General features: G+C 41.5%; 1 protein-coding gene across 1 annotated transcript in view; it reads left to right on the forward strand.

The window, feature by feature from the left end:
• The window catches only part of slc25a21 (solute carrier family 25 member 21), a 162,220-nt gene that overhangs the window by 70,116 nt on the left and 68,754 nt on the right, over window positions 1-23,350 (forward strand). Inside the window, exon 3 of the mRNA XM_055231196.1 lies at window positions 16,153-16,201. Coding sequence (XP_055087171.1) covers window positions 16,153-16,201 — 49 coding nt within the window. The remainder of the gene's footprint in view (window positions 1-16,152; window positions 16,202-23,350) is intronic.

A 23,350-nucleotide genomic window follows, 5' to 3' on the forward strand; every position in this document is an offset into this window, starting at 1 on the left:
CAGGAGCAGACAAGAGCGGACAGGGGCGGACAGGAGCAGACAAGAGCAGACAGGGGCGGACAGGAGCAGACAAGAGCAGACAGGGGCGGACAGGGGCAGACAGGAGCAGACAGGGGCGGACAGGAGCAGACAGGGGCGGACAGGAGCAGACAGGAGTGGACAGGGGCGGACAGGAGCAGACAGGGGCGGACAAGTTATTTCGGCCTTTACAGCTCACTAAAACCCATTATTACTGCTCTGTTATTGGCTGTTCTCAGGTTTTATGGACCGAGGCCCTGGTCTGGTCCAGGGGTCAGAGGTCAGAGTACAACCTCGAGCCGGAAAAATGTATTTTGGGGCTGAATATTTATTGTGTGTACATTTATTATGTAGCACTGCTACTAGTACTATTACTACTAATACTAGTACTTCTGCAACTGCCATTACTGCTGCTGGTTTTAACTCTCTATTGACTTTCCAACTGGACAAAGTTCCACACGTTTACTTTAAGTCACTCTCGTTTACTGTTTTGGTACAGTCCCAAACACTTAATGATGCTGCTTTAATCCGATACTGTTCTTCTCTGTCATGTGTCATGTACTGGTCTGATCAGAGAGAGAACTGTGTCCACTAGGTGACAGTAATGACTCGTGTCTCTGGAGACTGACTGAGGTGTGAACAGGAGAAGAACAGCTCAGCTTATGGTTTTCAGACAAATGGAACAGCAAATAAATAAATAAATACTTTGTTTTTTTTAAGTCTACTTATGCATTTAATTTACAATCACTAATTATGAAACCAATTAAGTACAAAAGTGTCAAGTTTTGTTTATAGCTCGTATACATAGACTAATCAGCTGTCCACTACTATATGATCTGCTCATAGATTGTATAAAGGAGTGTGATGTCACCCATAGCACTCGGCTTCAGACTCGAGGCTAGCAGTTATAGCGGCCAATTTGAAGCCGAGTTCCATATTTGGAATTACGACTGCGAGTATCAAAGCAATTAAAGAGCCAATCAGGAGTGAGGCTGTTGAAGGTAATGCCCTATCAAACAGTCAAACCTGCTGCTAACGCTAGTGGGAGCAACCATGGAAAAAGCACTCTTGGAGTTGTTTACAATGTGCAACATATGTTTAAAAATTCTACTTTTTAAACATATTGCAAAGCTGCCGCAACTGCAACACATAGTCCAGCCCAAACCAGAACTCAGTGTGTCTTGTATCAGTTTTTACGCACTGTTCCATCTTCTTTCTCTTCTTCTCTTTGACGCAGTTAATTATTTTCCTAAACAAATGTGAGCTCTGCCGAGGCAAAAGAATGGAACCAACCAAACCAAAGCGAGCCAGACCAAACCAAAGTGAGCCAGACCAACCCAGGCCAATGCAAAGGACTTGTAATTGATGAGTCCAGGAAGTAGCCAGTGTCAGGGCTGTGTAAACAAATGTGCAATTCCTCTGGGGTGCCTGTGGCTCTATACGCCTGTGGCTCCATACGCCTGTGGCTCCATACGCCTGTGGCTCTATACGCCTGTGGCTCCATACGCCTGTGGCTCCATACGCCTGTGGCTCCATACGCCTGTGGCTCCATACGCCTGTGGCTCCATACGCCTGTGACTCCATACGCCTGTGGCTCCATACGCCTGTGGCTCCATACGCCTGTGGCTCCATACGTATGTGGCTCCATACGCCTGAGTGTCCTTGATTGGCTACCACCTGTCAATCCTGCCCACCTGAACTCTGGGAGATTTACCGGGGACCAGACTCACATCCAGACTCACATCTTCATAAAGTATTGGAGAAGTGTGAGAAGTGTTTACTTACGTGTTAAAGGCCTGTGTTGTGTGAACTGTGATGCCACATTTAAATTCAACAGGTTCAAACTCAATTTCAATACTAAGGAAATCACGATTACGATACCACAATAAACATAAAAAATGCTCCTTCTTAAGTAATAGAATATAGTTTTTAACCATAGTCTGTATAAAGAAGTGAGTGTGACGTCATCCACAGCGTTTGGCTCCAGTCATCAAGGCTAGAGCAGTTATAGCGGCCAATTTGGAGCCAAGTTGCATATCTCCTAACCTCCTTTCCCACCCACACCGCTGGTTTAGCTAAGAGTTGGCGCTTAGCAACACCGTCAATCAAACCTAGCAGGAGCAACCTTGGGGAAAGAAGGCACCTGATTTGTCTGTTATTAATGTTCATATCTTGATTTACAGACACAATAGTGAAATAAAAACTCCAGGATCATATAGAGCGGGTTAATACGAACATTTAAGACCAAAATGATGAGTCTGACAGCAGCAGTTACAGAGAGAGGGGACACAGTTTTCTAATGTAAAGTGAATTGGAGCCAGAGTCAATGGACCCATGACTTCCTGTTTGGAACACGGCGGCTAGTAGGTTCGCTATGTCCATTTATATATACAGCCTGTTTTCGACACAAAATAATAGTACTTTCTTTACCTTAGCCTGAGGTCTTATACTTGTTCTGATACAGCTCAAAATGACAATAAAACTGTTCTGGAAAGCTCAAATTTAGTACTCAATAGCTGCTCAAATGAGTATCTAGTTTTGATAGTAGTTTTAGTATTTATTAGTTTATTTATTATTATTATCCTAGCTCGCTCAGAGAACAAAATGGAGGTGTTTCTTTGCTTGATCTTTGGCCTTTCCAGCCCTGTGCAGATGATTGGCAGCTGAGTGCACTTTTCACATTCTGCTTGTTCATTCATCACATCAGCGACAGGGACGTGTGTCTGCTCCTCAGGCCCTCCCTCCTCGCTTTCTCTCTCCTCTCTCTCTCTCTCACTCTCATGCACTCACTCCTCTCCCTTCTTCCGATCTCTTTCTCCTCCTCTCTCTCTCTCTCCTCCTGACCTGCCCAGCTTTTCTCCTCTTTCTTCTCCCTCCCTCCCTCTTCTCTCCTCCCTCCCTCCTCTCTCTCCTCCCTGCCTCCCAACCTCTCTCCTCACTTGCTTTCTTCTTCTCCCCCCTCCTTCACTCCTTCCTCTCTCCCCCTCCTGCCTACCTCCTCTCTCCTGTCCTCTCTCTCCTCCCTCCCTCCTCTTTGTTTCTCTCCTCCCTCCCTCCTCTCTCCCCCTTCCTATCCCATTCTCTCTCCTCCCTCCTCTCCCACTCTCAATCCTCCCTCCTCTCCCTCCCTCCTCTCTCCCCCTCCTCTCTCATGCTCTCGCTCTCTCCTCCCTTCCTCCCTCCTCTCTCTCTCCTCCCTCCTCTCTCTCCTCCCTCCTCTGTCCTCTTCTCTCTCACTCTGTGTCCTCCCTCCTCTCTCTCTCTCTCCTCCCTCCTCTCTCTCCTCCCTCCTCTGTCCTCTTCTCTCTCACTCTGTGTCCTCTCTCTCTCTCCTCCCTCCTTTCTCCCTCCCTCCCTCCTCTCCCTCTCTCTCCCTCTCTCTCCCTCTCTCCTCCCTCCTCTGTCCTCTCCTCTCTCACTCTGTGTCCTCCCTCCTCTCCTCTCTCCCCCCGTCACCCACACTCACCTCTCCCCTCGTCTCTTTCACCTGTAGACTTTGACAGACAGCGTCGTACCTGAGCTGTCTGCCATTGCCGTTGGGCCAAACACTTCCACAGATAAATCTCCTCAGCAGACAGCAGCCCAACTGAAGAGTCCATCTATCAGTGAGTGTAACTCCGGGCTGTCGTGTGTGGAGGAGAGCTACATAACAGAACACAAGGGAGCTGAGGCCTAGTGTGGTGTAAACATGATGGTTCTATTCTACAAGGCAAGTTTGTGTACAGTACCTTTAGTAAACGAGATCATTAACCCTTTAAGGACTGAGCACATATAGACCAGTATAGCTCGCCTAGACTTTATACCTTTAACATGATTTTTATGGCTAAAAAAAGAATTAATTTTCAGTAAAAGTATCAGAATGTACTGCATTTTTTCACACAACTACCTCTATTTTACATATCCATCCGTATTTTTTCTTTGGCGCATTGAATAACTGACTGGGAAAATCCCTGCTGCACCTGCGCTTTTGTTCGTCATCTTCGAGGGACAACAGTGGCAGATTACCGTAATGACAGTAAAATGTCACTCTCATGTGAGTTCTACACATTTATCTGGAACGGCTCTCACTGAACGAGATCGAAAAACGCTGAACGCCATGATGATTATTTGAATCTGAAGCATCACAGCAGTGGAACAGGATGAAAAATGTAACTTTTGTTAAATCCAGCTGTCATATTGGCACTAAAATAGTCCAAAGCTCATCTGTTGGTGTCATCAGCTTTGTTTTAGTTCACTTGGTGCCGCCATCTTTGTTTTGGTTCACTTCAGTGCTTCACCTTTGGCTTCTGCTCAGTGCTGCTCTGCTGTTTATTTCAGTGACACATGTGAAACAAAGGAGTTCATTGGTCACATGTGATTAACAAATAAAATCATTTTCTCAAGCATTTTTCTCTCCTCAGATTAACAGTTTAAGCTTTGCAGTGATTCAGCAGAAATCCGCCATGTTTTTCAGCCTCTTGTCATATTTTTTTTCTTTATTTTTTCCGATACGTACTGACCATGCCTGCTCCTGATTGGCTAATCCACCTGTCAATCACGTGTGTTCTGGATCCCAGGTAAACGGTTCCGAAATCATCACCGAAGATCTGGTATTGTTCAAGTATTTGTACCTGATAAAAGTCGAAAGGTAAATCCACTGGTTACTGGTGGAGATGGCACCTGCAGAACACCATAGAGATAAAAGTTAAAGCCAAATGTTGGAACATAGATACAAAAACAACCTGCCATATGCCACGACAAGCAATGTGAAGAGGTGCAATCACAGTAAGAATGCATATTTTTCAAGATGATTTGATATAACCAAAAAAAGTGAAATTAAATTAAATAAATGCTTTTGTTTTGTTTGTTTTTTTGTTTTGTTTTGTATTTACTGCTGATACGTTACACAGTGTGGCTTTAATGTTGCAAAATAGCCAAATAAACAACAAATAATTAAAATATCGATTAATCAGTGAGAACAGTTAGCGACGCTTCTAGCTGCTGTCACCTGACCAGACCTCGCTCTCTGGCTCACCTCTAACCTGTCGCTGATAACATCTTCTAAATCTATTTGCAAATTGGAGAAGCAAAATAAATCAGACAAACAATTCTTCCCTGTCAAAAATGATTGAGCGGGATTTTAAATGAAAGAAAACAACTGGAAGCGACGTGGCACGCTTAGCTATCAATCAAACACTAGCAGGTTAGCTTTCACATGCTAGTAGGTTAGCTTTCACATGCTAGCAGGTTAGCTTTCACATGCTAGTAGGTTAGCTTTCACATGCTATCAGGTTTGCTTTCACATGGTATCTGGTAGGTTAAATCAAGTAGGTTAGCTTTCTCGTGATATCAAGTAGGTTAGCTTTCTCATGCTGTCAGGTTAGCTTATTCGGCCCCTGCCCACTTTTGCCATAAACGCTCCTAAACCGCACTCTCTTTGTGGTGGCACTTCCTGTTAAGCAAAAACCCCATTAATTTCAATGGAAAATTTGGTAAAAGTTTTGCAGCTAAAATCCGATGTAAAGTAGGCTGATTTGTGTGAAATGTTCTATGTTCTTCTAAACGTCTCCGTAGTCCCTATAGAAGTTTTTTCCTGTTAATATCGGCTCCATGCAAAATAATACAACCCAAATAACGACGGCGACACCCATGGCAACTTCTGGAAGAAGATGAAGTTGAAAACACTGAATGAGAGGGCGTGGCTAAACTTTTGACTGGTCGTGTAAATTTAGTCAGCAGTTTGTTGCTATAACACTTTATTTTCACATTAACAGCTTGTCTTCCAGATCTGCTTTATGTCAGTTCCTATCTTGTCCATAATTGACCTTTTTAATATCTCCATGTCTCTTACATCTCACAGTTTAGATCACAGGTAGACAAATACAGTCTTGTTCCATGGGGTTTAATAATTTCTAATAAATATACAAGTCAACATTGTAATGACCTGCGTTGGCTTCTGTTTGCTCAGCTTAATCGCTCTCGCCAAAGTAAATAAAGCCATCTTGTTTATCTGGGCTGAATAATTGGGATGTTGACGTTCATAATTACATGCCTTACTATCTTCCAATTGTCCTCGCCTGCTCATTTGCTGAAGCATTCTTTCACGTCTACCAGTGGCCAAAATAAATCACGCTCTTAATCTTTGGACCCGTTCTGCGTGTTGATAGATGGATGGATGGAGAGGTAGATAGAGAGACAGATGGAGAGATATCATTTAGTTTGGCATTCCTGACCCCGATGTTTTGAACTGTATTAATGCCGTACAGGTATGAGATATACAGGTTGAGTCAGGAGTTTAACCGTCAAAACTGGGGAAAAACGAAATCTGTCTGAAATCATAAAATACGTTGTCATATGTGCTTAAAACGAGTGAACATGGCAACCCAACCTCTGTTTAAGTCAATGAGCCGTGCTATAATTAGGTGTAATATTTCAGAAAGCCATTAAGATGTTTTCTTGTTGTAACTTAAGTCAAGTCAATAGGTCCATGACACATCCTTCTTTCTTGAACAGCTGCTCTTTCAGTTGCACTATGTAACTTTTTTTAGTGCTTGTCTCCATGGAGATGTTACACCTTTGCCTGCGGTGTTCCACAGTATGTCATTACACTTGTCTATCTTGCATTTATTCAGTTACACGTGTTTATATAGCTTGAAAAACATGTGTTCTCGCTGTGATCAGGTTCGCCTCTCCACAGATCTGACCTGTAACTTTGCCTGGCAGTGTTGCCTTCTTGTCTCCATGGTGATAGATGTGTGTAAAAATGTGTTATTGTGGAGTATTTCAAGCAAAGCAATGACATTTCCATAGAGAAAAGCAGGTGGCAGACACGATTCTTGAAAAGTTACGTAGTGTCCCTTTAAGGTGTAGTTAAAGGTTCCATATTTCACTATTTTCTGATCTGTTTTAATGTTGTCTCCTCATTACAAACAGAATTGGAGTTGTGTTTTGAAACTAAAAACACTCTGTGCCACCTTGTGATGTCATAAAGTGATAATACAGAAATTGCTCTGCTGTGTTTTTAAACTTCACATGGCTTCACTAGAATCATTTGGATCATTTCAGTCCTGGATTTGACAATCTCTACTGAACAAAAGCTAAAAGGGAGCTGTTAACTCGAAAACTACCACTTTGTGACATCACAAGGTGGAACAGAGCATAGACTGATTAATAATAAAATGTTACTCAAACATGTGTGAATGAAACAAAACAGAACTCCAGGTATGTTTTTCAGGTGATAACAACATTAGCACATGACTTAAAGCTCACAGAGTCAGTTTAGCATAACCTCCACTCCCTGAGACCTGGCAGTGAACCTAGAAAATGAATTTGAGAGTAAACTACAAAGTATAATTAACCAGACAGGTTTAAGTGTTTTGGTTATTAAGGATGACATGACACTAACAAAAGAGTCTATTTTTTTTTTTAGATGACAGAACACTGCAGCTGTGACAGGGCTGTCTCTTCTCTCGAGGCCTGTCAATATAATCACTATGTCATGTGCATTTCCTTTAAAGCGCAGATGAAAAACTGGTTATGGTCAAACCAAACATGCATCAGCTATAGTGACAGTTGAAGGGAATGGGTATAAAATGTAATTGTGGGTGGCCAAACTGACTGAAATAATGGGGAATGTGTAAATAATGGTTATAATGGCTATAATATCCGGTGTGTTTACATTCATGTTGGATCACGTCTGTTCATAAGCATGCATACATAAATAATACATAAATAAATAAAATATCAATGTATTTTTCTATGTATGAAAGATGGAAGAATTTGGGGTAAATGTTTATCAGGTGTGTTTTTGGTTATTTTTTTGGCTTTATGATTTAAGTCATAAAAATTTGAATGAATAACTTCTATGACTTATCACAAATGCAAAGTACTAACCATAGTCTGTTTAAAGAAGTGGACTAAGTGAGCGTGACCCACAGCGTCCAGTTAAATGAAGCTCATCGAGGCTAGAGCAGTTATAGGGGCTGATTTGGGCCAGTTTTTGTTTACAGGCCAATGTGGAGCCAAGTTCCATATTTGGAATTCCAATTCCAAAGAGTGTCATAGCAACCAAAAAGCCAATCTGGAGCGAGGCTGTTGAAGGTAACTCCCTTTTCCATCTGCACTGTTGGTTTGGCACAGAGTGGGCACTTAGCCAATTAAACCTGTTGCTAACACTAGCAGGAGTAACCTCGGGGAAAGAAGACGCTTGATTTGTCTGTTAATATTCAATAATTCTACAGCATGACAATAATGGCTCAAAACATGCCTTGAAAAACATACATTTTTATTGTGGACTGGGCCACCTCTCCACAGATCTTACCTGTAACGTGGTCTGGTAGTGTTACTTGCTTGTCTCCATGGAGATTACCCAGAATGTTCCACGATATGGCATTAAATATTTCAAAGCTATTACATCTCCATGGAGACTAGTGACAATAGCTCAGATGGCGGTGTGATTTCAGCTGATGATGAATGCTGTCGTTGTGCCCTTGGTACACTGGTGTGTGAATGGGTTCCCAAATGGTCCCATATTGTACTTTAAGGATAACTTAATGAAAACCCATATCATACATTCTACTATGAATTCCTAAACATTATGAGATATTTGAAACTGAATGGGAACAGCATTTACACCTCAAGGGTCAGTTGGCCACTGACCACTGTGAGATTGGATCAGCTAACAGAGGTCCCACTTATTTTGTATGTGTAGCTTTACTTGAGCATATAGCTGACCAAACACATGAGTAAGTGTTCTTTATATGTGTCTATCCTCCAGTAGCTGTTCCCTCACCCCATTGCCTGCTGGGAAGTGCAGTCATTGTGTGTGATGGATGACACCTGTATTTGTTGAGCAATCCCCGCCCACTGCCTGCTCTTTTGTTGTTTTTTTTCTCTCACTTTTGCGTGGGAGCAGGTACTGCGTTCTTTCAAGCCCAAATCAACCTTGATAACCATCTCAGTGTGATGTAATAGCTTCTGAACCTGGAATGTTTGGTCAATTCTGTGGAAGCGCTAGTGCTAGTGCCAGCATGCTAACATGGTGACGCTACCTGGCACGCTAAGCTAGCAGGGCATAGCGCAATGAGTGACAAATGTGTTTTGCGAGGTTAGTCATGTCTTACATGCTTTGCTCCTGATGTTACCTCCCAGGTCTCATTTGGAATCAGATTATTGTCATTTTAGAGTAAAACGATGGCATAATGCCATAGGCCGTACTTTTGCCTTACAACGAAAGGGTCCTGAGTTTCATTTCTGCACGTGAGGCAAGGCACGCTACAGACTTGTCACTGGAATCAACCAGTTTTCAATGCTTGTGTAATAGCTTAGCAGCCCGGCTAGCGTCACTGTTAGCATGTTAGCAATAGCGCTTCCACAGACTGACCAGATATTCCAGGTTCTGAATATTCACAATCACAGTTGAACACTGTGACATCGCCCAGAACTTAAACTGCCCTAAGCGCTGACAATCTTAAAAATGCACAAAAACATGAGCAGTACACATTTTTGTAGAATTTTTGAAGTTTTTTGTGCAGTTTGATAATATTTATAATATTAAATTTAACTATAAACATTTTTGTGAGAAATTACATGTAAAAGATTTGATTTTTATTTATTTAATTATATGTGTTTATTGCTCAAAATTACAGAGTGGAACATCGAAACTTGCCTCTCCACAGATCTGACCTGTAACTTGGACATGCTGCTTGCTTGTTTAATGCTGTGTTCTGGAACATTCCATGCAAAGCAATAACATCTCTAAACTTCTATCTGCTCTTTTTGAGACACCAGTAGACAGTGGGTCCCTGGTTTATCGCAGGAGTTATGTTCTAAAAATAACCCGCAATAGGTGAAATCCATGAAGTATCGGCTTCATTACAATTATTCTATATGTTTTGCAGCTGTAAAAACCCTCACCACACACTTTATACACTTTTCTCACACAGGCATTAACATTTTCTTGTTTAAACTCTCTCAATGTTTAAACCTTCGTAGGCGCCTTTGTCGGTGCAGAACGTTTCATCGACATTGTGGATTTTGTTGGGGAGAAAACTTGCAAACATGCAGCACTTCAGAGTCACACTGAGATCCAACATTTATGTAAATTTGACTGAACACATTCTGTACTGTACAGGAGACATGGCACATCCCTTAGCCAATCAGGACTCAGAACACAATGCACGTTAATACACTGCATAAAAAGCATGCAAAAGACCGCAAAAGGTGAACTGCGATACAGTGAGGAACATAAGTACATACTGAATATATCTCTTTGTGTATTGTAATGCAGTTTGTACAGGCATGTTGCTCAAATAAATACAATTAAAATCTCCATGGAGACCAGCAGGATCCCCAGCAGCACCCTCTACCATAAAGTTACATAGTGCATCTTTTATGTTTTGCTGCTCGTGATAAAAAGCAGAAATGCATCTCCACATAGGCCGGTCACTATAATCACTATACCGTCTTATTCTATACATGTTGGATAGAATATTTTTTGGGGTCAGTTTTTCGTGTGTGTACTTTTTCTTTACAAAACTGGACATTTTAGGGTTTTTTTTTTTTCGTTTTTTTTTTTTTTTCTTCTAGCTATATGATAATGTGATTTTAAGATTTTGTTAACCGAGTCCTGGGCAGTACGTTCTTGCAAATTTTTTTTTTTTTTTCATGAATGCTATATTTTAGTTTCATATTTATAGATACATCGTTTAGGCTATAGCATTGCAAACCACCGGCCTCCTAAACGATTCCAGAGCCCCACTTCCTCTGACCTGGCTGTGTGTGACATTGTAGTTGGCTCTTCCTCTGCGGTCCCATCCTCACCTGTTCCAAAGGTGTAGACGTCTTCAGATCCAGATGACACGAGCTGTCAGAGCCTTTGTGTCCACAGACAAAAGAACATTCAAAGGAAGGAGGCAGCAATCAGTCAATCGCACTGCAGCCTCCCAGCATGAAGCTAATCTCTGTAATGTGATAGTGGGCTGCAGTTTATCCTCATCCAATCAAAAAGGCCGCAGTTATTTAGGTTATACAAAGTCGTCTGCAAAAAACTCAACATCCTGTCTTTTTATAAAAGTGTGATACTTTTAGCCCTCTACAAACATGTTCTGAAATGTCCCTGTGTGTCAGATGCCCTCCCTTGTGTGTCTCCTGTGACTTTTGCCTGTTCGTGTAATGCATGAGAGACAAGAGATGCTTCATTATTAACTTACAATGTATTTTTTCCGTGTCCAATCAAATGTGGAGTTTCAGTTTTAGGGAAATAAAAGTTGCTAAATATTGAATACTTAAGTTGTTGTGTAATCTAAAATGACTTCTTTAAAGCATGTGTCTTTATATTGTGCAATGCCCCATGTCTTTGTTGAGCCACTGAAACCCATTGTGTCCTATAGTCATTTGACTCAGCACATCACACAGCAGTAATTACAGGCTTGGATTAGGCCTGTCCACAGAACAGCCCTGGGTTAGAAACAGCGAGCGGCGCAGGTCTGACACCTCTGTCAGCACTGGCATTAAAAAGAACTCGTTTGACATCTAAGTCCAACCACAAACTCTCACTTTCTACCATAGACTGTATATATAAATTGACATAGCTAACACGCTAAACGCTGCATTCTAAATAGGAAGTGATCATGGGTGTGCTTCTGGCTCCATTGACTCTGGCTCCAGTTCACTTTCTCTGTAAAACTGTGTCCCCTTTCGCTGTAACTGCTGCTCTCAGACTCAACATTTTGGTCTTAAAATGTTTTTATTAACCCACTTTACATGATCCTGGGGTTTTTATTTCACTATTCTGTCCGTACCTCTTTCCTCGGTCTTGCCTCCACCCTGCCTTGGTCTTTCCTTGGTCCTGCCTCGGTCCTGCCTCGGACTTGCCTTGTTCCTGCCTTGGACTTGCCTCGGTCTTGCCTTGGTCTATCTCTTCTACACCATGACTCAGCTGTGGTTCATCTCAGGGTCATATAAAGTTGTGTTCTCATTCTTCGTCTGCCATCAGCTGCTCTGGGTTTGTCTGTGAGAAAGCGGGATGGGCCTCTGCTTAAGTCAACACTACATTCATGACTGTCATCACTCTGTCTCTGCTGCCCTGTCATAATGTCATAGTACAGATAGACTCCTGGTTATCTACACTACCCTGACATAGTAGAGGCATTTACAATGGCAGGACATGCGTTCTCACGTAGCAACAATTACTAATTTGTCAGAGCTTCACAGATCACACACGCTTATGGTTTCATCTCAAAACAATAGTATCTTCTGTAATTGCAACTTTCAGAATCTCTGTTTGGTTCACTTCTGTTCTGGATCACGATCCTGGACTGAACCAGGGCTAAGCATGGACTACTACGGACTAACCATGGATTAAAGCTGGACTAAAGCTGGACTAAAGCTGGACTAAAGCTGGACTAAAGCTGGACTAAAGCTGGACTAAAGCTGGACTAAAGATGGACTAAAGATGGACTAAACCTGGACTAAAGATGGACTAAACCTGGACTAAAGATGGACTAAACCTGGACTAAATCATCTACTAACTCAGGATTAAATCAGGATTAACTCGGGACTAAACCAGGACTAACCATGGACTAACTCAAGACTAAACTAGGACTAATTCAGGACTAAACCAGGACTAACTTGGGACTAGACCTATTACACAAAACTGACTTTTGTGATCTTTAAGCCATGTTCTAATGCTTTTCCCTCCCTATTAGTCTGTGTAGATTTCCAAAGCTGAAAATGTTCTGTTCCACCTTGTGATGTCATGAAGTGGTAGTTTTCAAGTTAACAGCTCCTTTTACCTTTAGTTCAGTTGAGATTGGCAATTCCAGGCCTGAAATCATCCAAATGATTCTAGTGAAGGTGTGTGGAGTTTAAAAACACAGTGGAGCACTTCCTGTATTAGCACATGATGACATCACACGGTGGAACAGAGTGTTTTCTGTTTGAGAAAAGAACTCAGGGTTTGTGCGTTAAACCTGTGTGAATGAAAAAAAAAAACACAACTCCAGGTCTGTTTGTGATGAGGAAACAACATTAGAACAGAGAACAGTGTACTATGGGGTCTTTAATAAATTGTCATTGTCCAGGAGAAACACCCAAAGACCTTAAACTTGCAGTAGACCTTCCCCCATGTTTCTGCTTTGGTTTACCCTGTTCCCCGCTCTCACAGTCGTCTTGTTGGGGCTTGCCTGGTCATCCCAGCCTCTCTGTTTAAACAGGCTAATCGAGCTCTTAGGGATTTGGTTTCTTGCGTTGAAAGATTAGCATCGTCTTTTTGATAACAGAACATTTGAGAAGCTGCTTCAGTGGCCTCTCTCTGGCACGACACATCAGGTCAAACGAGCCGTGACTGCTGCGCATCTGGAGAGGTTAAAACAATACTCACTCAGATCGTTATGTTCTAAGATTAAATGTGTTCATATCATTGTATTTCCATGTTGTGACAAGCTTGGCATTTCTGCTCAGAGGTTTTCCAGTTCACAGAGAAGAATTCTGAAACTAGAACATGTGGGTTGTGGTGGTTCCTGATCATTAGGGACCATTTCGGTTTGACCATTACAACCTTTTATTTATTATTGTTGAGTTGCATCAAAATAAAACCGATTTCTTCAAAAAATCTTCAAACAAAGAGTCAACTGCTGTTTTCAGTTCTGATACTGATTTCAATATTATAGCTTTAATTATGTTATATTTGAAACCAGAAGTTTAAATATACCATATACATGAAATCAGACTAATGTGTTCCTGTTGTAGGTCAGTTAGGATTACCAAAATTATTTCTATTTGCTAGAATAATGAGAGAAGGATTTTTTAGACTATTTTTTAAGTCAGAAGTTTACATACATTAATATTACTGTGCATTTAAACCCTTTGGGAAAACCCAGATGATGATGTCATGTCTTTGAAAGCTTGATAGGTTTATTGACAACATTTGAGGACAGTTCCATCTTATTCCATCTAATTTCACATCTGTTCCATAGACTGTACATATAAATTGACATCGCTAACCTGCTAGCCACTGCGTTCCAAACAGGAAGTGGGCGTACTTCCGGCTCCATCGACTCTGGCTCCAATTCACTTTATATTGAAAGTCTGTGTCCCCTCTCTCTGTAACTGCTGCTGTCAGACTCGTATTAAAATGTTTGTATTAACCCGCTCTACATGATCTGGGGGTTTTTATTTCTCTATTTTTTCTATAAATTAAGATATGAACATTAATACAAAGCAGGTGCCTTCTGTTCCCAAGGTCACTCAAGCTAGCGTTAGCAATAGGCTTAATTGACATCGTTGCTAAGCGCCTGCTCCCTGCTAAACCAGCTGTGCAGTTGGTTACCTTCAGCAGCCTCACACCGGATTGGCTCTTTGGTTGCTATGATACTCGTGGTTGGAATTCCAAATGTGGAACTCGACTCTAAACTCTCCCTTATAGCTGTTCTAGCCTCGATGAGCTTCATTTGACTGGAGCTGAACGCTGTGGATGATGCCACACTCACTTAGTCCACTTCTTTATACAGTCTATGTTCCCAGGCAGACCCATTCCTGTTCTTCTTGTGGAAGTTTTTGTCCTGGTCTGGCCTCTGGTGTGGTCTAATCTCTATTGCTAATTGCTATACGTGCGAGCTGCTTGTACTTCTTTGACTACAGAGATCGTTTCAGGCCCAGCTAATGCTAACTACCCTCATGTGTTTTAGGCCACTGCTTTGCACGAACACGTCTGACCAAATCAAGCTTTTTGGTCTCTTATTCTCACCGTATCCCTCCGCCTTAAGTTTGCATGTTCCAGTGTGTACACAGCTGTGGACCGATACTGCTCCTGCTAATTTGCTCAATTAAACATATTGTCCATAAAAAAGAGTGTGTGTCTTCTGGGGTTTTTCCAGGGAAGTAATTACACAGCCAAATAGCAGAGGAGAAATGACTTTGTCTACGGTTCCATCGTAATTCATGTTTTTGGGGAACTACAGTGGGCAGGAGTCAGAGTAAACCTCATCTGTCATTTTCACAGACAGAGCAGGGCACCATGTTAGAATACAGAGAGGAGAGTTATGTAGAATCAATGCAAAATGTATACAAACAAACAGTAAAGCTCTTAAAACGGCCCAAGCATCTGGTCCAGCCTCCCACTGCTGGTCCGGTCCTGGTTCAGCCTGCAGAAGGGCCTAGTGAGAGCTTATTCTTCTGTTCTACGATGAGATTTGAGCTGTAGAAGATTGAATTATGAACTTGTATGACTCATTATAGACTCAAACTCATTACTGAAGTGTTATGTTCTGTTATTTATTTGCTGCAGTTCATATTTTTGAACAGTTTTGTACATTTAGAATACACGTGTCGTCCACGTCTGATCCATCGAAAAAGAAAAAATCTGTCAACTGGACAAAACGTTGTAGGAGTGAAGACGTTTGGCTGCTCATCCAAGCCGCTTCTTCAGTTCTTCGTAATGGAGGGAGTGGAGACCAGTGCTAGTGCAATCCTGGAGGTTCTGAGCTTTCACCATAGACTGTGTATATAAATGGACATAGCTAACCTGCTAGCCACCACGTTCCAAATAGGAAGTGAGCGTAGGTGTGCTTCCAGCTGTAATTCATTTTCTATTGAACAACTATGTCCCCTCTCTCAGTAACTGCTGCTGTCAAACTTGTCATTTTGGGCTTAAAATTGTATTAACCCGCTCTACACAATTCTGTTTTGTTTGTTTTTTTGTTTTTTTTATGCTATTGTATCCATACATCAAGATACGAACATTAATAACAGACAAATCAGGTACCTTCTTTCCTTAAGGTCACTCCTGCTAATGTTAGCAACAGGCTTGATTGACACCGTTGCTAAGTGCCCACTCCTTGCCAAACTAGCGGTATGGGAGGGAAGGGGTATTACTTTCAACAGCCTTGCTTTGGATTGGCTCTTTAGTTGCTATGATTACTCGCAGTCGGAATTCAAAGTGTGAAAATCTGCTCCAAATTGTCCCCTATAACTGCTCTAGCCTTGATGAGCTTCATTTGACTGGAGCCGGGTGCTGTGGGTGACGTCACACTCACTCAGTCCACTTAGTCTATGGCTTTCATATGAAGCCTGTCCATATACTGAGAATGAGGTGAGGGTTTAATAATAATGTTATAATTGTGTTCCTAACCGCCCCCTTCTGTATGTGCTCCTTAGGTCTGGTGGAGATCTGCCTCATGCACCCGCTGGATGTTGTTAAAACGCGGTGAGTATTTTCTCTTCTTCTTTAGTTTGTGTTGTAACTAAACTGGCTTCACATCTGCTGTGGCTCTGAGTTCCACACATTCCATACTCTGTCGCTGGCTGGAGCCGAGTGGCCAAGTTCTTATTAACTCTGCATATGACTGAAGCACGCTGCCAAGAGCCCAGCCATGGCATGGAAAATCAGATGCATCGTTTACATTCACGCTCACACACAAGAAAGACCAGAAATTAGCACGTTATTAAAATACCACCTCCCCCGCCTCACAACGCTGCGTTTCGCCCAATCAACGAAATATAACCCCAGATGTTATAAGTGTTTTAATGAAAGTTGGTTTGGGATATTAAGGATTCTCAATGAATGCAGGGTCATAAAAGTATATTTAATTTCATTAGGATGCAGTAAAATTTAAATGAGCAAATGTAACTGAAACTCTCACTATAGACCATATGAAAAACCATATGGTGTTGTAACATAGGTTGATGGTTTGATTCTTATAGTAAACATTGGGTATTTTTGTTGTGCACTTTGGCAAGACAATGTTAATGAATGCAATGACCACCTTAAATGTGGATATTGATGAAAATTACTCAAAAATAATTCTTATATTTGTAATTGTAAAGAGCAGAACACACTGATTTATATTAGTAGTGCAATAAAATAAAACAAAAATAAATACCAGACATTTTGAAAAACTTTTAATATTTTTATACCAAAACCGCGACTAAACCAGGACTAAACCGAGACTAAACCGGGGCTAAACCTGGACTAAAGCACCTTTTGAAAGATACAGGTTACTGCAACCAAGAACGCTCCATAAGAGATACTATAAACCAGAACTAAACTAGGTCTAAACTAGGTCTAAACCAGGGGTAAAGCAGGAGTAAAGCAGGAGTAAAGCAGGAGTAAAGCAGGATTAAAGCAGGATTAAAGCAGGATTAAAGCAGGATTAAAGCAGGAGTAAACCAGGAGTAAACCAGGAGTAAACCAGGAGTAAACCAGGAGTAAACCAGGAGTAAACCAGGAGTAAACCAGGAGTAAACCAGGAGTAAACCAGGAGTAAACCAGGAGTAAACCAGGTCTAAAGCACTGCTTCAGCCCAGGAACAGTCCACACGCTGCGATCTCTTTTGGCCTAAAACTTATTCACATCCTAAACATTTCCAATTTCTGTAGCAACTCTGCTAACCAGCCGCTAACATTCTGAAGCAGCTTGTCATCACCTCCGCAGATCCATCACACCCATCCTGCTGTATTGTAATGTAACTTATATGTGTAATGTCTTATTCTTGGCCTTGTTTGACTGTTATCTTGTGGTAGTTTGTGTTCAAATGTGGGGCAATTCCTTCGAGAGAGATGGATGAGTGTGGAGGGGAGCTGTCGTGACGTGGCTAACTTGGCTAACCAGGCTAACCGCACATTATGTAAAGAGCAGTGTTAGCTGATAGCATAAAACCAAGTCTCTCCAGCCCTGTGGCTAACAGCTAGTACACCAATAAACTATGTCTTCTTCATTTCAACGCCTATGCGTGTCTCCATGGAGAATGATAACTTTAATGGTATACTCTGGAACATTTGTGTGTGCTGACCTAGGAAGACTTTACTATTGAAATTAATACAAAATGAATGTGGTGAAATTTTTTGCTCACCTAGAAATGTACTTTGATGTATTTAAGGTATTTTTTACTATCCAATTAGGTCCTCTCCCCAATCTTTCCCATGTATCTGAGCAAAATGTGGCCCCAGTAGAGATATATGTATAACCAGCTCAAAGCAGGTCAAAATACATCTGCTGTGTGTTGTGTGCATGAAATTATAAATTGTTTTCTTGTCAGATAAGCAAAGAGTTTGTTAGTATGCTAGTTGTTGTTTGCTTTACAGTGACTGCAAAACTAATCTTTGAAAAGTGCTTATGAACTCATCGTGGTGAATAATTTGAATGTTTTGAATACATGAGGTCAGTGAGGAGTAACTTGGGACCAACTGTTTAAAATGAAATAGTTTTGTGTTTCATATTATTAAGACGTAAAAAATCAGGTGTACAGACTTGAAATTCTTACTTACTTCTCTTCTATGATGAAACCAAAACATTTAGACCAACCAACACCTTAAAGGGCCCATGTCACTGCTCATTGATCTCTGTTCTAATGTCATTTCCTCATCACAAACAAGCTGGAGTTGTGTTTTGTTTCATTCACACATGTTTAACACACAAACCTGCATATTTAGGCTGAGTTGAAAGACTGAAAACACTCTGTTCCACCTTGTGATGTCATCATGTGGTAATACAGGAAGTGCTCCACTGTGTTTTTAACTCCATACACCTTCACTAGAATCAGTTTGATGATTTCAGTCCTGGAATTTCCTATCTTTACTGAACTAAAGGTAAAAGGAGCTGTTAACTTGAAAACTACCACTTGATGACATCACAAGGTGGAACAGAGCATTTTGAGCTTTGGAGATGTCAACAGACTAATAAAAAAGTGTTACTCAAACATGTGTGAATGAAACAAAACACAACTCCAGATATGTTTTTGAGCAGGTAACAGTCGTTATAACACGACTTAAAGCTCACGAGAGTTAGTTTGGCATAACATTGGAGCTTTAAAGGAGAATTTGCACTTTTCACCCTGACCCTGTGAAGACGGGCTCTCAGCCTTCTAACTATAATAAAGCCATGGCGTTTCAACACATAAGCGTAAATCACACAAGTAGCTTTCAAAGTATCAAATATCGACCAACGCCACCGCACTCACCTTTGGCTTTCATCCCCGACTTTGGCTCCTCTGACGATGCCTTCAAAGTCCCACCGTTATTTTAAAAGCCGACGCCGCGCAATTTATTCACGGAGAAAGTGTGTGGCAGTAAATGACAAACATGGCGGGACGATTTAGTGCGGGGAGGAGGGGGTTGTGGGGGGAGTGGGGTGGGGGGGTTGTGGGGGGTATAGGGGGCACAGGGGGGTGTCCTGGTTTGGGATTGTAAAGGACTATAAAGGTTTAGGAGCAGAGCACGACCTGTTAATGGTCTGGACTCAGGACGGGACAGGAGTTATGGGGAAGTTACTCAGACACCAAACAACATGAATGGATTAAGATGGAGATGACTTTAAGAGCAGATGACAGCATTTCATGTTTGAACACTCGGTTTGGTGAGGTGGGACCTGTGCTAAATGTTTATCGAAGTTTTACATCAGTTCAGTGGCAGTTTGTGCAGAAAGTAAACTGCGTTGAGTTCTAAAACAAAATCCCTCTACCACAGATTGTGTATATAAATGGACATAGCTAAACCGCCACATTCCAAATAGGAAGTGAACATGGGCTTTACACTTTGCACTGAAAAATCTAACTGCTGTCAGACTGGTCATTTTGGTGTTAAATGTTCGTATTAACCTGCTCTACATAATCCTGGTGTTTTTATTTCACTATTGTGTCTGTAAATCAAGAGATAAACATTAATAACAGACAAATAACGTGCCTTCTTTCCCCGAGGTCACTCCTGCTACTGTTAGCAACAGGTTGATTGACAGCGTTGCTAAGTGCTCACTCCCTGTTAAACCAGCGGATTGGCTCTTTGGTTGCTACGATACTCGCAGTCGAAATTCTAAATATGGAACTCTGCTCCACATTGGCCCCTATAACTGATAGCCTTGATGAGCTTCATTTGACTGAAGCTGAACGCTGTGGTTGACGTCACGCTCACTTAGTCCACTTTTTTTAAAGTCTTTTTTAGAATCCATAGCAAGGGATTGCTGATAAACTGTGCCGATATATTGGGCCGATTTGCTGGAACGATTTGGATTATTTTCCCCAAATGAAGCCATTTAAATTTACTATAAACTCCCCCCAAACCCTTTTGTTACCACAAACATCCAAGAGAGCTGTTTGTGTGTGTTTTTCAGGCAGCAGATTGACCACAACAGAATATCGACCTGCACTAGCCGATACGCTAAAATGGCCAAATTTCTATCTGTAGTACTGACCATAACCCCACAACTTTGCCCCCGACTTCCCCCCTCTGCTACAGTAAGTGGCACATTCCAGGTCTGATCAGTCTCTTTGCAGTTCTTGGCCCCTAATGTTTGCACACTCTGATTCATAAAGCAGCGTACATACCAGCTAATTGGGACAGGGGCTGAAATCTATTAGCAAGGCCTTGGAAGCAGGGGACCCAGCCGCGACACACCTCCGCTGGGCTCTCCTCTCTCAGGCATGGCTCTTATTAAGCTCCCAGCTCCCCTTTAATGTCCAGCGGCTTGAAATGAACACGACTGGAGCAAATTTAGACTTTTCCACTTAACTATCAAAGGCTTTCTGTAGTTTTTTCGGAGTTACAAAATGGCGGCTGCATGCATGGGAGAAAGCCTGTTTATTGAAATGCAGAGTGGTGAAGCTGCACTGGCATTTTTAATAAAAGCTACTCGACTGTGAAAATGTTTTAGGCATGGTAAGAGAATTAAAGTAATTTCATTATTCGGAGGTTTTATTTATGCTTTTAAAAATGGGACTGAACCTATAGTAAAAGGCCTGAAGTAGTGGTAGGAGTGGTGGTGGTAGTGGTGGTAGTAGTAGTAATGGTAGTGGTGGTTGTAGCAATGGTAGTGGTCATGATAGTAGTGGTAGTAGTGGTAGTGGTTGTAATGGTAGTGATAGTAGTGGTGGTAGTAGTGGTAGTAGCGGTAGTGGTGGTATTTGTAGTGGTAGTTGTGGTAGTAGTGGTGGTAGTTGTGGTAGCAGTGGTGGTAGTTGTGATAGTAGTAAAGGTAGTACTAGTAAAGTACTAGTAAAAGTAGTAAGGGAGTGTTCTGCAAAATAAACTTTTTGGAGCTTTCTCCCATGTTATGACATTGTTCCCTCATTAAAAATATGTCTGAAGAGGTTTTAGATAATTCATGAATGTTTGAGTAATCTAGTGATCTCTCCTGAGCCCTATTCAAACCCTCCTTATGGTTAGCAGTAGGAGTCTGTATGAGGCTCCGCCCACAACCCTAAATACAAATCCTTCATAAATATACAAAAACACGACAAACCTGATGTGATGTGAAGTAGTTTCATTAGTGGGATGCAGCTGATTGTGTTGTGATTGTGCTAAGTCCCTCCCCCTTCAGAGCACTGAGAACAAAGGGAGGAGAGACTCAGAGCATCAAAAATGAAACTGAAACTTATTAAACATACCAATAGCAATACTCTGTTTTTGCCAAATACTGTGTAGCATTTTCAAAACAATAAAAGCTAACATGGGCCATAAATATGTGTTAGCTGTTAATACCCCATAGAAGTGTAATGTCCCCTAGATATTTAATTTTGACATTTTTCTACAATTGTGTAACTTATCAAAACACATATATTCACAGTCATTCTTATAAATTGGGGTTTTGGCAGACTCCTGACACATACAAATCCATTCCTTTTCAGATGTCAGCTTTGGCAGTTAAGTGAACCGCTGTGTCCCAGAAAGGTGAAAAGCCCAGAGCCTGTAATTCCCCCAATGAATGATAGACTAAAAACTGCATGACTTTCAGATAGTGTCAGGAGTCAAGTCCCTTATGTGGAGCTGACTAGCAAGAGACTGGCCAAAAATGAGGCATTTACATTAATTGGAAAGATGATTCTCTGAGTGTCCTTCCATGGAATGTTTTGCTCCATAGTGTGTTCAGTGACCAGTTTTATAGTGTCAAAAGTGGAACTGAGATCCTGTAAGATAATCAGGAGTCAAGTCCCTTATGTGGAACCAAATGGCAAGATATGTGCCAAAAATGAGGCATTTAAATGCATTAGAAAGATGAAACTTTGGATGCTGTTCAGCTGAATTTGCTGCATTCACTGACCAGTTTTATGGCATAAAAACTTGCATTATATATTAGATCCTTCGCGATGGAGTCAGGAGTCAAGTCTCTTATGTAGAAACCAATGGCAAGCCAAAAATGAGGCGTTTAAGTGTCTTTCCTTGGAGATTGTTGTCACAGTTTTCCTCCCTGTGGTGCATTCATTGACCAGTTTTATTGTGTAAAAACGTGTGTCGCTTATACTTTCAGAGGCCTTTATATGGAAACAAGTAGCAAGAGATTGGGCAAAATATTTAGTGAGTTTGCTGTGGTGCTTTCAATGTCTCGTTTTATAGTGTAAAGAACTTGCGTTATTTATACAAGCTTTCAGATACAATTTATGTGCAAATCAATAGGAAGTGATTGAACAAAATGAGGCGTTTAAATGCATAGGAAAAAGTAATATTTAGTGAGTTGCTGTGATGTGTTTACTGCCTAGTTTTCAAGCGTAAAGAGCTTGCATTACTCATAAGATCTTTCAGATACAGTCCTTTATGTGAAAACTAATAGCAAGTGATAGACAAAAATGATGCGTTTAAATGCTTTGGAAAGATGATTCTCCGAGTGTCTGTCTTTGGACTTTGTTGTTGCAGTTTCGCTCCCCGTGGTGTGTTCACTGACCAGTCAAACGGTGACCCCAGTTAGTCACCTTTCCTAACAAGTCCATCCATCACAGATCACAGGCCTCCAGCCGAGCGCAGCTTTCATTTGGGAGATTTACAGCCTCTTTCATCGCACTCGGGAAAAAGATTATGAACTGCCAAAATGCTTATTATAAAGAGAGAGGGAGTGTGCTGCGTTCAGGGGTTTTTAATAAGAAGAGGGTGTGAACAGGCTGGAGGCTACGACGGAACGCTTGTGAAAATATGAATCATGTTTCTATTTTGTTTTTTGTTGTTTTTTATGAAAGTCTGTGGGAAAAATGAATGGGATTTTACTTCCGCATTCGGGGGGTGGGCGGTGCCTGCTGGGCTCCTTTATGCAGGTGCATCATGTTACAGTTTACTTATTTTTTAAAAGCCCTGTTTTCTTCTGATACTTCTTTCATTCTAGGACTATGACAATGGGAGAAATTTGAAAATTTTAAAGCAACACAGTGTAACTTTGTAGAAATGGCACTTTGAGCATTCACCATAGAGATAAGTTTCATGCCATTTTGTATGTTTTTATAGTCAGCAAGGACCAGGACTAAGTGAGTGTGACGTCACCCACAGCGTTCGGCTCCAGGCAAATGAAGCTCATCGAAGCTAGCAGTTATAGCGGCTGATTTGGAGCCAAATTACATAGAATTCTGACCGCAAGTATCATAGCAACCAAATCCACCAATCC

This window comes from Periophthalmus magnuspinnatus, chromosome 22 (genome assembly GCF_009829125.3).
Source record: "Periophthalmus magnuspinnatus isolate fPerMag1 chromosome 22, fPerMag1.2.pri, whole genome shotgun sequence".
In the NCBI taxonomy this organism is placed as follows: Eukaryota; Metazoa; Chordata; class Actinopteri; order Gobiiformes; family Gobiidae; genus Periophthalmus; species Periophthalmus magnuspinnatus.